General features: G+C 40.1%; 1 protein-coding gene across 2 annotated transcripts in view; it reads right to left on the bottom strand.

Annotated features, from left to right (window-relative positions):
- The window catches only part of LOC140299862 (inactive dipeptidyl peptidase 10-like), a 90,334-nt gene that overhangs the window by 19,625 nt on the left and 51,057 nt on the right, over positions 1-19,652 (bottom strand). For both annotated transcript variants that reach the window (XM_072379756.1, XM_072379757.1), the window contains exons 4-13: positions 16,082-16,176; positions 12,328-12,402; positions 9,822-9,874; positions 9,639-9,720; positions 7,864-7,984; positions 7,012-7,166; positions 5,407-5,498; positions 5,169-5,292; positions 3,722-3,760; positions 2,526-2,633 (exon numbers count right to left, since the gene is read on the bottom strand). In XM_072379756.1, the coding sequence (XP_072235857.1) occupies positions 2,526-2,633; positions 3,722-3,760; positions 5,169-5,292; positions 5,407-5,498; positions 7,012-7,166; positions 7,864-7,984; positions 9,639-9,720; positions 9,822-9,874; positions 12,328-12,402; positions 16,082-16,176 (944 nt within the window). The remainder of the gene's footprint in view (positions 1-2,525; positions 2,634-3,721; positions 3,761-5,168; positions 5,293-5,406; positions 5,499-7,011; positions 7,167-7,863; positions 7,985-9,638; positions 9,721-9,821; positions 9,875-12,327; positions 12,403-16,081; positions 16,177-19,652) is intronic.

Below are 19,652 nucleotides of genomic sequence, written 5' to 3' on the forward strand. Positions count from 1 at the left end.
GTTGTAAGGGTAATCAAATAAAATGAAGTGAAGTCAGTGCTCCAGCTGTAGTATTTTGGATCAACCAAAAGATTATCCATCAGCAAAATGTAAGGCGTGTTTAAAAAAGAAAAAAGAAATTCTTGGCAGGTAATTGGATGAATCTTTTATGTATCTTCTTTCACAAGTCAGCTTCAAACAATCAGATCGACGGAGTGGATAAACTCAGTGAAAACAAACTCCTGCCGAAGCCAGTCGGGAGAGGATCAAAAGTGTGAGAAAGCGCTTTCGTATCAGTCTGGTGGAACCGATGCTGAGAGCGTCTGGGCTAACCTCCTCAGCATACATCCTTGTTAATTCTTTACAACAAGCAGACGGCATGAAGTTTCTTGGGATCGTGATCTCGTTAACCTGACGTTAAGGAAACTCTCACAAAGCTGACTGGATTGTCCATAAGAGAAAGACGTTAACTGGAGCGCCTGTCTGCCAAGGATGAACTCCATAGAAATCCAAAACTGGTGTCAACATATATCAGTAAATGGCACAATACAGGTTGATGTAAACAAAATGACGCAACCAGTAATTAGACATAACAGGGGAGAAGGTTTAAAGTAAGTACATACATAACCAGATCACCACTGACATTGAGATTTGGAGAGAAATTCATGTATTCAAATTTAGATCAATTCAAATGTATAAAGCCCCCTAATATTGGTTGTAGCAACCATAACCAAGTAAAACAAAAATTAAAAAAGCATGTATGTACAGAAATCAACATTAAATCATTTAAAGTCAAGTTTTAAATGAAACAGTTGTCTCTTTGTGAGTTTTTAGAAAGGGATCCTTGTGTTTCAAAAGCAAATTTCAAATGGTAGAGAAGAGAAGTGCAAGCTGCACCTGCAGAAAGAATAACCCAGAATTGTTGATTGTTCAGTGCACATCATGAAATGAACTGAAAAAAACAACACCGTAAATATATGGTCCTTTTGAAATCATTTGCAAAAAAGAATCAACTTACTATTAAATAAAAAAAAAAAGAATTCTTTTCCTCAAGACCAAGCTGTCTTGTATAGGGTGTGGCAGCAAAATGAACAAATTAAAATGAATTAAAAGAAAAAAATAAAGTAAATAGAAACAAATAGCTTGTTAAATTATTTGGCTCATATTTGTTTCCACTGCCAGGAGAACATAGATAAAAGAGGAGAAAAAAAACACCAGCCGAGATGAATCTAACCTGAAAGAACGGCACCTCCACAGTAGCCTGAGGCCACTACTTATACTCACCTATAGGAAAGACCGGCATTAGCAGTTCCAGTCATGGAAGCCTGCTGCAGTAGCTCTGGACACATGATGTCTTTCTTTGCATCTTTTAGAGACTTTCAAAGCTTGTTTTTCTTTTTCTATGCTGGTTCTGATGCTTTGCGGCTGGAATGATTTCTACCGGTAACTGGCTATTTTTTTTAATGGATGTAGGAGAGTCTGACTGAGCTTTCCAATCCCAAGTAATGCCTGAAATAAGACCCCAAATCCAGGTTAGTTGAGGAGGAGACTTCTCGGGTACAGAGCAGTAATGAAACCGAGAAAAAGGAGGAGGAAGTTTAAACCGTTCTTCCCTTGACCGTCAGCAGAGACATCAGGAATGTCATTCTTTTCGTTTGTTTTTTTACTTAGACATGGCTGCAGGAACAACTCCAAAACCTCTCTACTCAGCTCAGGACTATACGGGCAGACTGACACTGCAGACAGAGATGTAACAGTGAAGGAAGAGGGAATGAAGTGCGTGTTAGCAACAGATGGCGTAATCCCGGCTACATCACTCTGAAGGAGCGTCTCAGCATGTTATTTGCTATCGACTGAGACTTCACCTGTCTTACCTGGTGATGCTGTGTGACATCATAAGCCAAATTGTTGCCAAGCCGCAAAAACAACACCCCACTCCGTTCACGGCGATCTCTAAGGATTTCCACCACTAACCCTCTTTGCCCTGCCTCAGCTGATTTTCTATTCATTTTCTTCTCTGATGCTGCGGCAATATAATTTCCTTTCAGGGATTAAAAAAAGCATTATTGATCTGAATTGAATTGGTGTTCTTCTTCAGTTTGTTTGCATACAAAAATAAGTCAAATATTAAATGTATAAATGCTAATTTCTGTTTTGTAATTTGACAAAACATTTCAACTTGTTATACTTCCAAAAAAAAACATGCGAATAAGAATTTAATCTGATGTTAACTGAGCCTAGAAACACCTGCAGTAGCAGAATTGGGTGACAAAACATGGACCTTCCCCTCCCCAAGAGATTTAATTCAAATTACAGTAGAAGTTGTGATTTCTTAGAAAGCAGCAGGTAATGGCAGCGACTTCCTGGAGGGGATTAAAAGCACCGCTCGGTGCTCCCAATGATAAAATCACCCCTCTTCCCTTGGAGAAATAAATCCTGCCGCGCCTTGGAGACTTATTAGATGGGTATATTCTGCTGTGGGAAGACACAAATCAGACATGAAGATGTGTGGAGCAAAAGCAGAGAGAAAATCCTTTTCCAGTCACCTTCTTGGTGAACATGGTGATGTGGTGGAAATCTCCCTGACCTCCCTGTTTGATGGGCAGAGTGAGGAAAAACCTGCTCCTGTCCTCGGAGAACAGCGGCTCCTGCCTCTGCGGGTGAGAAACGTACAACTCAGAGGTGACACACTTTATGCATGAACGCTCTCTGCTGCACCAGAGGAACACACAGTCCAAGCAGTAAGTAGCTACGTGGGTGCATGTGCCTCAGTGCCTTGCCACATTCTATCTGGAATAAAATAATGGATTTTTCATCAGAGAGCAGAGGCTCAGCTTTATTTGAGTGGGCTCATCGCATTTCTACATTTCAACCCCCAGCCCTACCGCTGATTTGGATGCAACTTTAGGACAACTGATGAGCTCATTTATCGCAGAATTGGGCTAAACCTTAGCGCGCAGGATCTCTTGTACGCAATGTTTACCTGCATGCTCAGTGATGAGCTCAAAAAGTGGATGATGAGTTTTGTACCTGCTCCTACTCTTCATCACTTCTGTTTTCCCACGCCGTCAAACTTTCTTAACTTTGGCGTCGCTACCCTGGTCCAACGATCATCTCGCCTGCTTTTGTTTGAGAAAATCAGCCTGATCCCTGTTCTGTGAATCTCATCTCTGTTCTGTCGTTCTTCACACAATCCTCCTCCTCTTCGTGTCGCCTCATCTGAAGTCTCAGCCACCTCCTAAATCTGCTGATCCGCCATCAGCGTCTCGACTCCCAGGAGTCCTATTCTGTCTTCTTCATCATTCATCTCACTGCTCAACTGTCATGATTGTGTATATATATAGATATATATTTCAGACACTTTTTTCTATCCTTTCACTTGATCTCTCTTCAAAATAAAATAAAAAACACAAGTAAAAAACAACAAATAAGGCATTTAAAATGACTTTTATAAGGTTTGCTTCCATAAACAGCAACCAAACATGAGCAGAACTGCTTTAAATCAGACACATTCAAGGAAGGAATTCAATCATAAGCCCCCCACTGCTGTCTTTAAAACCCTTGCCTTTTGGGTGCTTTATCCTTTCTAACGTAAAACCTGCTGCAAGTAAAGCTGAGACTTGTCACTGTCTTATAGTATCCACTGTTTTATTTCAGACGTTCAGATCGTTTTATGTTGGTTAATCTCACAACCTCATGGTTGTCGAGCACCGTGCCGAGAGATGCGTGTGTTCAGATTTACCTGCCTGGAGAGCCATGTCTCTGAGGAGTCCTCGTGTCTCTGGGTGAGAGAGCAGGAAAATCCAGCCTTTAGCATTCTTACAAACGTTATTCAGACACAAGCAAAAGGAAAAAAATAGGTCTATAAGGTCTGTAACTATAGCAGCGTGAGTGTGTGATGAGGCCCAAGTTAAATTATATTAAGGTAAAGATGACTGTGTGATTCCTTGGTAATTTATAGACAAAACTGTCTTGAATTAAAAAAAATTTAAAAATCTGAAGAGATAAAATTTGCACTTCTGTTTATTTTCAAAACAATTTTCTGATCTTCAAATTTCAAGTTCAAAACCGGAGTTTCAATTTTAAAACCTTTTCAATTTCAAATAGTTTCAAAACGGACTAACATTATGACCCTGAAATGGCTCCGTATTTTTAGGCCTGCAGCACTTCAATTATTCAAGGACATACTGTTCATCATGCTTTTAGCCAATAGCTCTTTGGGAATCAACTTGTTTGTTAAAAGATATTATGTGTTTTATATTTTCAATGGCTTGCAGCTTGAAAATGGGAATAAATATGGTCTCTATCCAGAAGGCTGTTCAGAGTTGGGTGCATTTTATTGTGCTTGAATGATTGATAGGTCAGTGTGTTAAAAAGGCTTGACAAACAACCAAAGACGTTACTCTGAAAACGCTCCAGTAGAAGGAATGAATTGAAAATGAGTGAAAAATGCAGCCAATGTGCAAAGAAAGACCTTCAGAAAGCCTGGTGAACTATTGCTCAAGACCATTTTAAACAACTATAAGAAAATCTGACTGAAAGACTGTTTAGAAGGAAAAAAAAAGAAATAAAGGGTGGGTCAAGACCTTAGCACAGTATTGTATTTCTCAATTTTTTTTAACTATACAGAAATAATCACATTATCTGTTATATTTCCCCACATACTGTATTCATTCTTTGATTGCTCTCCCTTTGTTTCCCATTCATTTATTTTATGACACTCCAATTAATTAACGGAAAACTAAAGTAACTCGAGTAAAAAAAAATAACAGACTCCTGTACGAGATTTGCTCAGGTTCGAGATCCCTAAGACACACCATGTCGGGGCTGTGGTCCTACAAATTTAATCTGTTATCCGAATCTGCACCGAAATCTAACGGGGGTTCCTGTGTTTGCCCACGATCTAGTCTTCTACCCCAGTTCTGTGAAATTCTACTTAGTGGATTTCACCCAATCTAACTGGCAGCCACTAAAAACAACTCAAATAAAAAGAAACTTCCCCATGATATGTCAATGTGAAGACTTGGGCAGCAAAACACTGTTAAAACATGAATTTTAACCACTCTCCTCAGTGTCTCCAACTGTGTGTAAATCGAGAAAGAAATTGTATGATCACCAAACTTATAGATCATAAACAACATCTGAGTTACAAATGATCCAGATCAGACGAGAAAACCTGCAGCACCCACCTTGAGACAGACTCCGATGGTGGTGTCACACACTGTCAGCAGAGAAGCATTCTGGGGCCTGTTGAGCCACCGCACTGCGAGGTGTGTGATACTGATCCACTTCACCATGGTTACGTAGAAATCCCTGCAGATGACCAAATGGGAGAGTCAGATTGAGGATTGTGTGCCTTTGTGTTCCTGTACCATAAGGATATATCTGTGTCTGTGTGTGTGTGTGCGTGTGTGTGTGTGTAATCACCTGAGCTGTTCTGGAAGCTGCAGCTCCTGAGTGTGTGTTGCACCAAACAGGTTGACAACTGACAGCTTGACTGCAGGGTTTTTCTGACCAACCTGAAGGGACGGATGCAAATGAGATTCACGAGACAGCTTTAATTACATAAAGGAAATGACAGATGATCTGAATTATTACATAAATTGGCTCTGGGCCAATTAAAAAAAAAAAACACACTAAAAAGTGTGTGTGTGTGTGTTTTTTTTTTTTATTTAATTGCAAAAAAAATGTTTTGTTACAGCAATATTTGTCACTACTTGCAGAAATTCTGTAGACATTTAAAGAAAAGTGGACTAAAAGCAGAAAGGTTTAATTTCAATGGCACACAAAGTTTGTTTACAAGTGAAAAAAAGATCAAGAAAAAAATGAAATTTTTGAAGTTGAAAATGAGTAAAGGTAATGAACCATTTGTCATTATAGATAGATATAGACACTGCGCCTCCTGTATCAGAGCTGAAGAAGCCTCTGACTGAACACCGTCTCATTTAATCACTATGTTATGTAGGGTATGCGGTATTATCCTTTATGTTCAGCAACTTTATGGACCAAATTTAAATTTCGAAAAGAAATGTGGTTAAAAAAGGTGCATTTTGTACACCGCACATCTACCTGGAATTCAATTCAATGTTAGCCAATTGTGTTTTTCATGAGAAAATGCAACATTGCAGTTTAGTTCAGTTTTCCTCGATGTTCAGGCCAACAGTTTGTTATCCTGTAGGATTTCCTGGCACAGAAATCGGTGTCCGAGAAGTTTGAACTTTTGTGTTGGATTTCACAGTGCCGTCGAAGCAAAGGCCAAACTGGGAGGCTTGAAGATTGACACAACTTTACAAAGTTAATATCCTTTGTACAATTCCTGACCAAAGCAAAACCAAAAAGAAATCCCATTGGTAAGATGCTCATATTGGAAAAAGTACGGCTGTAATAAATATGTTCAATATGAGAACAAGTTTTCTAAAGTTATTTCATTTAAAACATAACAGTGGGACTCAAGGCAATGTTCAATTGTGACCGTAAGAGCATTTCCACACACAGTGTGATGAGATTTTAAGGGAGGGTTAAGGGACTAAACAGCTGTGTTGCCTTAAGTGCACTGTGCACCCAAAACAATTTGGTCAGCTGACTACCTTTTAATAAACCGAATTACCAGGTTTTTTTCTTCAAGGTTTAATTTGATTAGTTTGGCACGGGCATATTCCAGGATGACGATGCCAGGAGTAACTGGCCTCAAATTGCGAAAGCAATTCAGGGAACACGAGACGTCGTTTTCAACTCCACTGAGAGTCTTTGCCGGTCTGACTCTCCCACCATCTGTCGAAAATCTTGGGCGAAAATAAACGCAACCCTGGATGTAACTAAATATTTTTACATTGCGTTAATGTAACGAAACCATGTCAGGGCAAATTTGTGCCATAATAAGGCACATATTCGCCTTATTATGCCACTAAAGGCAGTCCAACAAAACATCAGTCATATCAATTGTATGATTTTTTTTTTTTGTTTTGTTTTTGGACAGGAAGTGTGTTTTCAAGTATAAACTGGAAAGAGCATATTCCCACGTGGCAGCCTTACCATGGGATATGGGTACTGTACTCCTCGGGGGTAGGTGCTGCCAGTGAACTGGGGCAGAGCCATGTTGGGCACCAGAGTGTCGTTGATGGTGAGGAAAGCCAGTCGCTCTCCGTCAGGTGACCACCAATGGGCCAGGTGCGAGTGTAGGATCTCCTCTGATGAGACAAAACACCTGTGAACCATTTCCTGACCCGAACGCTTAATTTATTCCCCTTTTTCTGCTTATAATGTGCTGATTTTCTCCACCCACAGCCCAGTCCTTTGATGCGTACTTGTTGGTTTTTCTCTTTTTCTTGAAATCTGCCACTACAGGTGTCTAAATATTATGCCAAATCTCAGTAGGAATACCAGCCAAACGTGAGGCTAAAGCAAATCAAAAAGTCAAAATGCACAGCTCTGCGTAAATCTCTGAGAAATGACTGTGTACTGTCCCTCCTCTCTGTCAGACTGTGTTTGCGCTCCACTCTGTGCAAACTTTTATTTACGCATCGACTTAATGGATCGTACAGGCTTGTTGTTGACTTTTCATTGCCAGTCTGGTGAGTTTGTCTGGTCTATTCTGCCGCTTTCTTAATGCCACAGACAAATCTGTGAAAAACTGAGCGTCCACAGTGAAACCTCAAACTGTGTCAAAGATCCCGCGTTTCTTTGCTCATTTTCTGGAATCTCAATGAATGGCAAAGACTCTGACGAAGATCTTCCCAATCGGAACAGCTTTTTGTTTCGGTGGCATGCGTTTACACTCTTCCATCCCACCTATAGCTTTAGAAACGGTGTCATGCCTCTGCTTATTTAAAGACCGAATACCTGGAAAGGAAAGCGGATCAGACTAGCAGTTGTCTCATCACACACCTTCATACAACCAGTCAGCGAGCCCGTTGAAGATGACTCCTTCCATCCCAGAGGAGGTGATTCTCAGAGAGTTGCTCCTCACATCGGACTGGTAGTAGATGTTGTTCTCAAAGATGTAGATCTAAAACGAGAGAAGGGGATGGAAGCAGATGGATGCAAATTTACTTTTGTTTGTCCACTTGATTTCTTTCACTCTTTGAGTCTCTCTGAGAGCTTTGATTTGTCATAGCAGACCTACTGGTTCAGTTCACCGTTCGATGTTTGCACTCCAGCTTCCATCTGTATTTTTAATATTTGCATTTGCAAACGCAAACACGTTCTGCCTTTCAGCAATATCCCCAGCCCTGGAATTCCTTTTGTCCTGCAGTCATATCTTGCAGGTTACAAGTGGACGGCTGGGCGTGCTCGTACCTGCTGTGAACTTGTGGTGAGAGACCACTCGGCAGCTCACCTTAACGCTCCCCGTAATCCACTAAAAATGATTTGCACATCAAAAACAAGTCTTTGTCCCAATGATCCAGTTGAGCCCCCCAAAAAATGTTTCCTCAACATATTCCCGAAGATCACTATTGCACCTTTTCAAAGGAGCCAACATCTGCGACGGGTTGGCATGTGAACATTCTGTAATTCAGTGATTTCAACAACCAACCCGCCTTCTTGGCTTTTAGTCGACACATCACTTAAGACACGAGAGTCGCCTACAGGACTGTGCACTGCAAGAAAGCACCCATTCGTATCTATGAGCCATTGGTAAACAAGCTTGTTTTGGGAAAAGATCTGTTTAAAAGACGATTCCCGTAGCCGACGGGAGATATCCAGAGCTTTCGGAGCTGTGCTCACGGCTGCTTTGTTCACTGTTGTTGTGTGGAGTCGCTGCAGGTCATTAGGGACATTTGTATTCAGACTGCTTAAGAAAAGTGGGTAAGTACGTCCCAGACCAAACTCTGAATGTGATCAGATCTGAACGCATCCTTTCCTGAGCGCGTACCCACGTATTTTGAGTTGTCCACTTCTGATCGAATCACCCAGGACACACGTCTGAGCAGGACCTTAAAGATCCCTCCCAACTTTCAGCCGCCATTTATGTATTTTGCATATCAGCTTACTTAGTTCACTTCACATTGCAGATCCATAACGGGATGCAAATCGAACACATATCATTGCCTCCATCTTCTTTTATTATTCCATTCTTACTTCACATCTAACCCCCAGAATGCAGCATCCTCCTTCTGTAGATCTAGAATTCCATTACATTTTATCATTATTACACCGATATCGAATTTTACTCTAAATTTGCGGTTTTTACACTGATGGAGTTGTCACAAAGCCCTTTTCATTGCTGTTATAGATGCACGCAATTTTACATAAATGCTGAATATTCAAATGTTCGCGGCTGAGCCATTAAAAATGGCTTGCTTGTGTCATAAAGTGCTGAATTTTACAGTCACTTACCCCGTAAGTGATCGGAGGCAACCGGAAAACGTATATTCAGATGTTTTCTCTGAATTATCAACGGAAGGAACTGATAAATCGCCTAAACTTTCTTGGCTCGATTTATTCATCAGAAGAACCAGCCTTGTAATATAAAGGGGAAATGAAGAGGCAGCAAACATATAAACAAGTAGATGGTGCAAAGTATGAATGTAAATAGAGGGTATATTGTATCACAGAGAAACACATCATTGGAGCAGATCCCTCTGGACCGACGAGGCAGCGTGGATTTATAAAAGGAAGTGAGGTGAGAAAAAGAAAATGAGAGAAAGGATCAGCCCTACCAGCTGCTGTCCTTGTCTTCCCCAGGCTGCATGTTGGAGCACGGCGTTCTGAACCTCTGGAGGGTTGAGCTCCCACACTTCCCTGACAAACACACACACATATCAGCCACCATCTGTTTTCGAAGACACCCATGTGAAAGCATCGGAGAGCGAGCGGCGATGGGAAAGCTCAGCTTGGCTTACCTCGTGTAGATGTCGTAGACGATGTAAGAGGCCGTGTATGAATATCTGTACACCTGCAATGAGAGTTCAGCCCATCATATAAAAGCAAACATTGATCCATTACCGATACCGTGTTCCACCGTCACACTCTCTGGCTAAAGAAAACAAGAGGGATTGAACTTGAGATCCAGAAAGCAGCTGAAAGTTAGATTCTACAACCAGTTCAGCCAAAAGGCGAAATTACTCATAAATTAAAAATTTCAGACATCGATAACAACTCAACACCCGCTTGTATTGAACCTCCACAAACTGAGAGGAACTCACAAGAAGCAGAACTCACAAAATTGAACACTTGAACCCACTTACAGGCAGGCCTCAAGCTATCGCTGCATTTCCCATGATGCAACATGACTGCTGTTTGCGTCATGTTGGCATCATCTTGGCATGTAGATATATAGTGGAGCACATCTTTTTTAGTAGCACTGAAGGACCAAATATTACCTGTACACACGGAAATGCTGTATTAGATGGATTAAACCTCACAGGAAAGACTGAAACTGACCTCCAGCATCAGCAATCGACTGATGTTTGGCTTAAAGCTTTGGTATTATGGCCCATGAAATCTTTTTGTCACCAAAAGTTGTTTATATCTCTGTATATCTCCCTGTGTAAATCTTTTCTGACAGCCTAGGTTCCCCTTGGTCCTCCAGCAAGGCCTTGTTACAAATGAATTTCCATGTTTCCATTTTCTTTAACTGGCTGGAGGTGTAGCTCTGGTTCACCCCTTGCCAATAATGATAATAAAAATAAAAAATGTTGATTTATTTTTACTCTTTACAGTTGCTACGTTTCCATGAACCGTTAACTACTATTTTAGCTTGGCTGTTTTATTGGGGAAATAATTCATCAGCCATAGGATCTTGGTGCTATGCTGCTGCCTTTAAGGGGTTATTTTTTGCTCACGTCAAACACAATCCCCCTTTTTTTTCTTCTCTTATCTCATGTAAACGCACTGATTGACTGAAGGATACAGAGGGGATACGTCACACTGCGTGAGTGTACATCCACTGGACAAATTTATACTACGATTTAAAATAGTATGTATGGTACAGTCTCACAATGTAGGAGGGATTCAAATAGTGGCAACATTTTAGAAAACACAACAATGGAACCCAAAAGCAACATTAAAAAAACAATAAAGAGCTCAACTATGAAACAGAAAACATACAAATAAAAATTTTTAAAAATCGGCATTCATGTTTTTTTTTTTTTTGCGTTTTTGGACATTTTGTCTTTTTTGTTGGTTTGTTTTTTATTTCTGGTGTTTTTTGTTTTCTGATTTTTTTTTGTTGTCTGTTCTGAAATCTTATGTTTTATGAAATGTTTTGCACCACCACCCCTCCACATCAAAGCTAACTCATATAACTACAATGTAACTTTCCTTCTTTTCTAAACTTACACCACTTTGAAGTTGTATGAAGAACCAAAACTACAGGATTTACAGTTCAAAACAGCTTTTACCTTTATTTCTTTTCCTTAATTTGCTACCTCCAATTGTGACTTAACAGTTGGAGAACTCCTTATGTCCCACTGTCTGACAACACTACATATAAAAATATAATTCTATATCAACCGACATGTATTCATATAAATATATCAACTGTTTATGGAAACTTTGGGATCTTAAAAACTTCAGTATCCAAATACTTTCCTTCGGCTTGTTGTCTTCACTCAACTGCACTAATACTTTCCCTTCACATGTGGCAGAGCAGTGACTGAACCACAGTCAACTGGGAGCAACTAAAAGTCTCAGTATGTGATGTTAATTGTATTCTGCTGGGATGTTCCATTGCTATGGCAACTACTCAAATTGCCAAAGAGAAGTGGCATCAAAGGTGTAAAAAAAACAAAAAAAACAGAAGAAACTGAATTTTCTGCATACACAAATGGCTTAAGGTATAAAGCCATGTTTTTTACATCAATCCCACTCAGAGTCCCTTAAATCAAGAAATGATTTTGACCTGAAAATCATTAGATAGCAAACTTGAGAACATTTATTAGCTGCCGTGGTGTTTTTAAAACGTACCAGGACCCGTGAGTTTGAGAACAAATCTAAAACTCTATGGAAAATCGTTTTTGAGGAGAAATAAATCTTTTCAATTTTGTTCCAATTTTCTTGCTTTTTAGAGACTGAAAGCAGAAAATCAGTTGTCAGAAGCCTGAATATGACTGAAGACACGACAAACCCGAAGGTAAAGGCTGAGACCTTGTGAATGTGAGTGTGTTTGTGTCTGCAGATGAGTGACAGCGCTTGTGTGTATTACACAGGAGCACAATGCAAATGCCAGCCTGCCGGAGAAATACAACAAAAGGCGTAAAGAAAGGCTGACAACATTCAATGCGATCAAAGCTTGAGGGATTACAAGGATGCAAATCAATATCTACAGTTTTGTTCATTTTTTTTTTTACATGACTTGATGTTCAGGGGTTTTTGTTCCATACAGCTGTGCTTTAATTTCAAACTCACCGGTTTGACATCATACGCGAAGAGCGCATACTTCAGATCTGCAGAGAGCGAGTACTTTGCAACCTTGAAAGCCACCTGACCAAGAAAACAAAGACAAATTAAAAAATTTTAAGACATTTCGTCATACCTCTATGACAGATACTACATGGAAACAAGACCAATAAAACAACGTTATATTTCTCTGCATAAATACAGTCCAGTTAGAAAGTATCTCACAGATACAACACTGCATAACACCCCTAATCGTTAAATAATAGCAGCATCCGTTAGAAAAAAGTGGTCTATGAATGTTAGCATCTTAAATCTTTTGCCAGCAAACAAATGCTTATCCGAGGTCGGGTCACGGAGGCAACAGGTACCGAAGAGAAACCCAGACGTCCCTCTCCCAAGTGACACGCTCCAGCTCCTCCTGGGGGATCCCTAGGGTTCCCATGCCAGAAGGGATGTATAATCCCTCCATTGTGTTCTGCGACTACTCTGGGGTCTCCTCCCAGCTGGAAGTATCCAGAAAACCTCTACAGGGAGGCAACCAGGAGATCCTAATCAGATGCCTAAACCACCAAAGCTGACTCCTTTCAATGGGAAAGAGCAGCTACTACCCAAATTTCGTGACCATAGGTGAGGGTTAGAACAAAGATGGATTAGTAAATCGAAAAGATTTTCACCCAATATAGAAATAATTCTCACAAATATGGTGGAGAAAAAAAACAAATCAAATGCAGTGACTTATATCTGATAAGTTGACCCATTATTGTTCTCTGAGCAGATTACATATGTCAATTTTTAAGCTTTTATCCCCCAACACTGACAAAAAACGCAAATGCAGCAGGCTAAAGCTAATCCCAGATCAGAGGTTGTGACATTTCCACAGGTTGATTTTTATAGGTTACGTTTGAAAATTTAAAAACAATCAGACCACAACAAAATTTACTTTTTATAGGTATATTAATTGTGCGATTGGATAATCTTCTCTGGTTTCTGAAATTGTCGCAACCAGGCCGTAAGTGATCAGTTATCCTTCTGGCTGGTGGCAATTGCAAATTTTTGAGAGCTGCGAAAACTGTGACCAACTACAAGGCCACCTCTGCATTTTCTTTTTTATTCTGCTCACATCGTTTCGACAAGCTTACCTCAAATCCTCATCAAATCCCCTTATGCAAGGTTTTTATAGCTGTTCCACAGAATTCAGCGAAACATGTTTGTCCCAGAAAAAAGAAAAAGTGCTTCACAATGTGGGTGAGAAGATGAAAATAAAGAGATGATGATTTGTCTCGGTACATGAGGATTATGGAACGGCAACAGGATTATGATGATGCAATTAGAAAGCAGCTAAATGTAACCTCTTCTTGATAGGAAAAGCCAAATATTCCTTGTTGGATTTCACCGAAAAGTAAATACTGACTCAAGTTTGTGTTCCTAGAAGTAATAAAACTGCTACTGATGCGTTTAGGAACCCTAACTTTTCGTTAAGAAGAGCTGATGTTCTGAACTATCATTAAGCCCAGTTGGGAATGTGACTTTTTCAATAGGGTGTTATTTTGTTCTTATTCTGAAGTACAGGAGTGATGAGGCTTGTTTCCTGCAGCCTCTGGAGATCCAATCAAAGCAGCGAGGAGAAGAAGGCAGCTTTGGCTTTTTCTGTAGCAGCGAGGTTAGAACATGTCTTTAAACTTTTATGCATCTGAATCCAGGTCAGGCTGCGATGCTCCGCACGGACTCTTGTTTTTCTCTGCCACTTGCTTCCCTCAGTTTGACTTTCTTTATTCTATTGAATTTTTTTAATGTTAGTTTGTCTTCCTGCCTTTATTTTGTCCAATTAATTCAGCCACAACATTGTTCAGTTAGTCAACACTCACTTATCTTTATCTTATAATTACCTTCTGGCTTAGTTTGTTCAAGGCCACATTGTTCTTGTGCTTACATCCTCTACTATCGTTGTCTGTTGGTGGCTGTTTCCTAGTCTCGTATGCTTACTCAAAAAGATTCTGGTCTTTTTGCTCTGGTTTCTACAGCACCCTGTGATAAAAAACAATCTGGATCTGAATCTGGATCTTGGACTTCTGCCTGTTTTTATGCCACAGTAGGAGTCCCCTGTATAGATCACCTGTGCTTTGGTGTAAACTCACTAGGAGGTTTTAACAAGCTAGCACTTATCAATAGTGTGAAAATAAAAGTAATATAAAATAAATACACTAATATGTAATTTCAAACAGTACGCTTTCATTCAAATATAAGCTGAGGTGAGGTGTCTTGTATTGTTTTGTACGAACTTCGTCAAATTGTGTGCGTTAGTAACGGGCATTAAGTAGTTGACGCTAAACAAGAGTTGACTAGCTAACTAACTGGTGGCTAAGTAGTGGACGAGCTAACTCAGTACATGACACACTGCACAGCATGAAGCAGGAGTGAGAGCACATACGAGTTTGCACACCGTTTATGAAGGCATTGATAGCGACATAATAAGATATCTGCTATGAAGTAAGATGACGGTGATGGATAGTTTATGGTGACTCCGGCTCTGCCTGAGCTGCGCTGCACACTCGTCAGCTAAGCTAACCAATGTACTGTATCATTTTAGAAAACTGTCATTATGACTATGTTCACACTGCAGGCAAAAATGGCCCAAATTTGACTTTTTCGCCCATTTGTCACCCACATCAGATTTTTTTTTTTCTCTGAACAGCACAAATCAAATTATTTTCAAGTCAGACACAAGCTACTTTCATATGATGTCCTAAATCAGATACACATCTGATGTTGGAAGAGGCGGGATGCAGCGAGATCAAATGTAAACCATGCACGAAACAAGCATGGTGATGGAACTAGTCAGTGGAAAGAAAGTGAGGTCTTGGATATAATCAAAATCCTCAGAATTTTGTCAGCTCTGATTGCACAGCAACCCGTACACTGTTTACACTCGAGTCTGATGGCGGTCGCATTTAAATTATGTGAACAACCATGCATCAATCGGGACCCATCAAGACCTGCAGTGTGAACCTCTGTTATTTTGATCAAGGTATAATTTAACAAGTTAAAGTTTTGGATCAAATCCATCCGTCCAAGCTTTTATCGAAAGTAAGCTCCCAGGTTCGGGTGAGATTTATAACAACAACATCTTAAATCAAGTTAGAATAATGGAGGAGGAGCAGAATGCCAAAGAAGGAGAGATAGACGGGGAACAGGGTGAATTGGTAGAGAAAAGCAAAAAAGAAGGGAGACTTCTGTAGGGAAAGGGAAAAAAATTTAAGATTGAATTTTAAGGTTGGACTTTGATTTTGTTTGGTTTTGCACCTGCAAAGAGTATTTTGTGCCTAAAAATGTTTGATCCATGTTATTACTGCTTGTAAAAAGGAGCGCCTGTGCTCCAGCAGGATTTGTTTTTTTCAGACGTTGGATAATTAAAAATTTTCAGTGACAATAAAAAGGTAAGACACAAAATTTTATCTTTGACGTTACTTGTTCTAATCTGCCATTCAAGTGAGTGTTTATTTTATCGCATTTCTGTGGTAACATGATAAGAACCCACGTTTCTGAACTAAAACTGTTCCACAACAGGTTAAGTCCTCATGAAATGTTCAAAATAATCCATTTAAGGTGTTACGTCAGCTGAAACAGGAATGGCATATAATCATATAATTGGACTAAAGATGGGGGGGGGGGGGGGGGATCAAAACAGAGTAACTATAAAAAGAGCTGAAAAACACAGTAGAAGCTGAAAAAGCAGTAAAAGAAAAAAAAAAAAAGAAGAACTTACAAATGTGCTGTTGCTCAGAATGACTTCGGTCTCGTTCAGGACAAAGTTGAACTTGATGACGTGGCCATCTCTGTTCCTGTACACCACCTCCGAATCTGACGAGAGAGAAAAAAATGTATGTGTGAGGAAAAACGACAGCGGACAGTTCCCATGAAAGTCACTGAACTGAGAAGGAGACAAGGAGGAGGGAAAGTGTCTTCACTTCATAGGAACAAATGTTTCACTCGAATTTCCTCCCAATTAAGGGAAAAATAGCCCAGCGGTGAATATTATTAATGAAGGCATGTTGTTCCACGGGTCAGCACAGACAGTTTTGAGGTTGATGGTAAATATTCAGGATAAAATCTGATTTTCAGTCCACTTCTTGTGTCATTTGGCATAGCTCAGCCTCTTCTCCCTGTTTCCCTTCCTTAAAGATGGCATCTTGACAGCCACCCTTCTATGGAGTTCTGATGAGGCAAACAGTAGATGGATCAACTGAAGGTCCAGATGCATCTCTCAGGTCCTGTGTCAGGTCTTTGCTGGATTTTTTCTTTTTAAGTTTAGATCTTTTTTAAGTGTGCCACTTCTTCGTTTGTCCCACACTTGTTCTGTTTCTTTAAATTTTCCAAGCGCACACTGCACACCATGCTGACACATGTCAGGTTTTCACCTAATAGCTCTGTCAGAACCACCTTGTTGGTGTAAAAATCCCAGTTTGCGCCCGTCAAATTATGTTATCTTTGGCCATTTTGTTCAGTGTGACAAAAGAAATGGGAATCAAAGATGTGTTTTTATGATAGGCTGCTAGTGACAAGACAAACAAAAAAAACAAAAACACCTGCACACACACATTCCTGTGAAAATGGTGAGGTTCAGGGACTGGACTGACGATGAGTGAAAAAAGCAGCCGATGTTTAAAGAAAAAAACCTTCAGAAAGTCTACAGAACAATTCTTTAAGACCTTTGAAAAATAATACAAGAAATCAACATGACACCAAAAGGGTCCATTGTCTTCATATATCATATGAATACATGGAAAGTTGGCTTTAAAGTGTGTCTTATGTATAACTACATTAATGCTAAATTTTTACCTCTAACCAATTTGACCTTTAACCACCACCCAGTGGTTGCTGACAGCATTTGTTATATATTCATATAAGTGTTGGCTCAAATATTCAGATGACAGTTGTTGTGGCCAAAACAATTTACAAAAATAGTATTTTTGGGACATCAATAGAAAACTGATCTTTAATCAATATGATTTTGACATCGATGTTTCTGTCTTTTAATACCGCACCTCCATTTTCAATTAAACAAACGCCTCATTTTGACCTTAAAGCTGTCACGAGTTTGTTGTTAACTGAACTGGAAAGTGATGATCTGACACTCAAGACCACAAAGGATGCAATTGTTTGCAGTGATTCTACAATTCATGGTGGGTAATATCCCAGCTGTGGCATTCACCTATAAAGAACCAACGAGAAGATGAAAACTACCATCAGTCAGCAGGAGAGATCAGTCGTAGGGTAATAAGTGTTAGCCTTCTAAGGAGATTAAAGAACAGGAAGAGAAGCCCACCTGCAGGAAAAATAAGACTCTGGTCTCTGATTTCCGTCACACTGGGGGACTCAGAGTCTGTCGGTTCATTAGCCATTGCTCTGAACCAGCCTGTATGTCCACTGGGAGTTCATAGGAACACGCAAACAGCCATGCTAACTGGCATGAAACCTATATATATGAAATATATATGTGATGCCCTAGATCTGTCTTATCAGACACGGGCCATGGCTTCAGAGAGCTGCATCGGCTCAAAAATGTGTGGAAAATAAAGGTACTGAACCAAAATTGGGCGTGTACCGGCGAGAGGCAGGATACACCCTGGAGAGGTCGCCAGTACATCACAGGGACACACAGAGACAAACGAGACGCACAACCGTGCACGCTCACACGCACGCAACTTAGTCATTAATTAACCTAACACGTGTGTTTCTGTGCAGTGGGAGGAAGCCGGAGAGAACTCGGTCATATTCTAAGTAATCTAATTCTACATATTCATTGAAATTATTTTAACAAACGCACTGAATCGGACTACTTCCCATAAGAGATATCTTTAATTGGCAAAATATTATGAAGTGAATAGAACTGCAATGAACATTTTGAGTTGGAAACAGGTCTTCCTATAACTCGGTTTTACACAAGAGAGGAACACCTCATGCATAATAAAATGATGTTTATCTCTAAATTCCCAGATTCACATTTGAACCTTCCTCATCAACCTGAACCAGAAGCAGCTGTGCCTCCCTCCCCCTTCTCTCCTTGTGAACTCCTGGAGCTCATTTGGAGTGAATTTGTGGCTGATTGCAGGGGAGGCAGTCCCTCACTCTGTGGTTTGATGAGTTCAGGCAGAGTGTGCACTAATACACAAGTGTAAAGAAGCCAAAATGGATTCACATTGTTAGGAGAGATGTGGAGAATGAACAGGCATCATTTTATGTCATTTTGCAGGTTAGCAACCAGAACGAGCTGCAACGCAACTGTGAAAATACAAAAAAAAAAAATATCAGTACCCCCCCAGTACTGGAAAATTCAACACACAGCAACGTATCTCTCTGATCAAGAGGACATGTAACTAATATTTGATTTCTAACTTTTACAGAAACGTGACGTGGCTCAAATGTCAATGCAAGCTCTATTTCAACATGTTGGTATGCAAAATGTGTGCTAAAGCTGGTGTAAGACCTACTTCCACCATTCCTGCAGCTGCCGCACCTCATAAATGTAGTGCTGTGGTTCCAACAGTCCCGCAAATGATACCTTTCCTCAATGAAGAGAATTGATATGTAGAACATCCATGGAAAAATATTTGCAGGACATCAAGGGTGTTTAATAACTCAAAGCACGTGACACTTTTACAGCGAGAGTGCCATTTGAATCGATGCATTTGTAATAACATTTGTCAATATTCATCAATTATGGCAACGCACAAGTGGCTGCTGCAGTAGCTCTTGACATATTGCGTCTTTCTTTGTATCTTCTTGAGACCTTTTTTTTTTTTTTACTGAGCTTTCTTCTGTGAAAACGCAGGTTTTGAAGCTGAAGAATGATTTCTGCTTCCAACTCTGGTACTTTTCTGTGTTATGATGCACAAACAATAGGACAGTGTTGGCATGGAGCAGCTGACTGAGCTTTCCAATGCTCAAGTAATGCCCTAAATCCTGATGAGTGGAAGAGATGACGTCAAGGATGCAGAGTAGAAAAAAAATGGAGAAAAGGAGGAGGAAGTTTGTCTTACTACTTCCCTTATCCTTTATTTTTTTACCAAAACATGGCTGCTGAAACTTCTTACACCTCTCGACTAAGTGATAAAACTGTCAGATAAAGACGGTCAATGTTGCTCGTGACCATTTAGAAAACAAATGGTGTGTTACGTTAGTTTTGCTGAAGAACGTCACCATGTTATGTGATTTCAACACCTTACAGATGCAAGGCAACTGAAGCCCCTACACGATGTGGGCTGCCACTCGCCTTTGTGATGACATCACTCTGCTTAAACCCTGCACTGACGCACATAATGTATAATTTGTATTTT

Source organism: Leuresthes tenuis, unplaced genomic scaffold, assembly GCF_036924035.1.
Source record: "Leuresthes tenuis unplaced genomic scaffold, fLeuTen1.0.hap1 SCAF_1, whole genome shotgun sequence".
In the NCBI taxonomy this organism is placed as follows: Eukaryota; Metazoa; Chordata; class Actinopteri; order Atheriniformes; family Atherinopsidae; genus Leuresthes; species Leuresthes tenuis.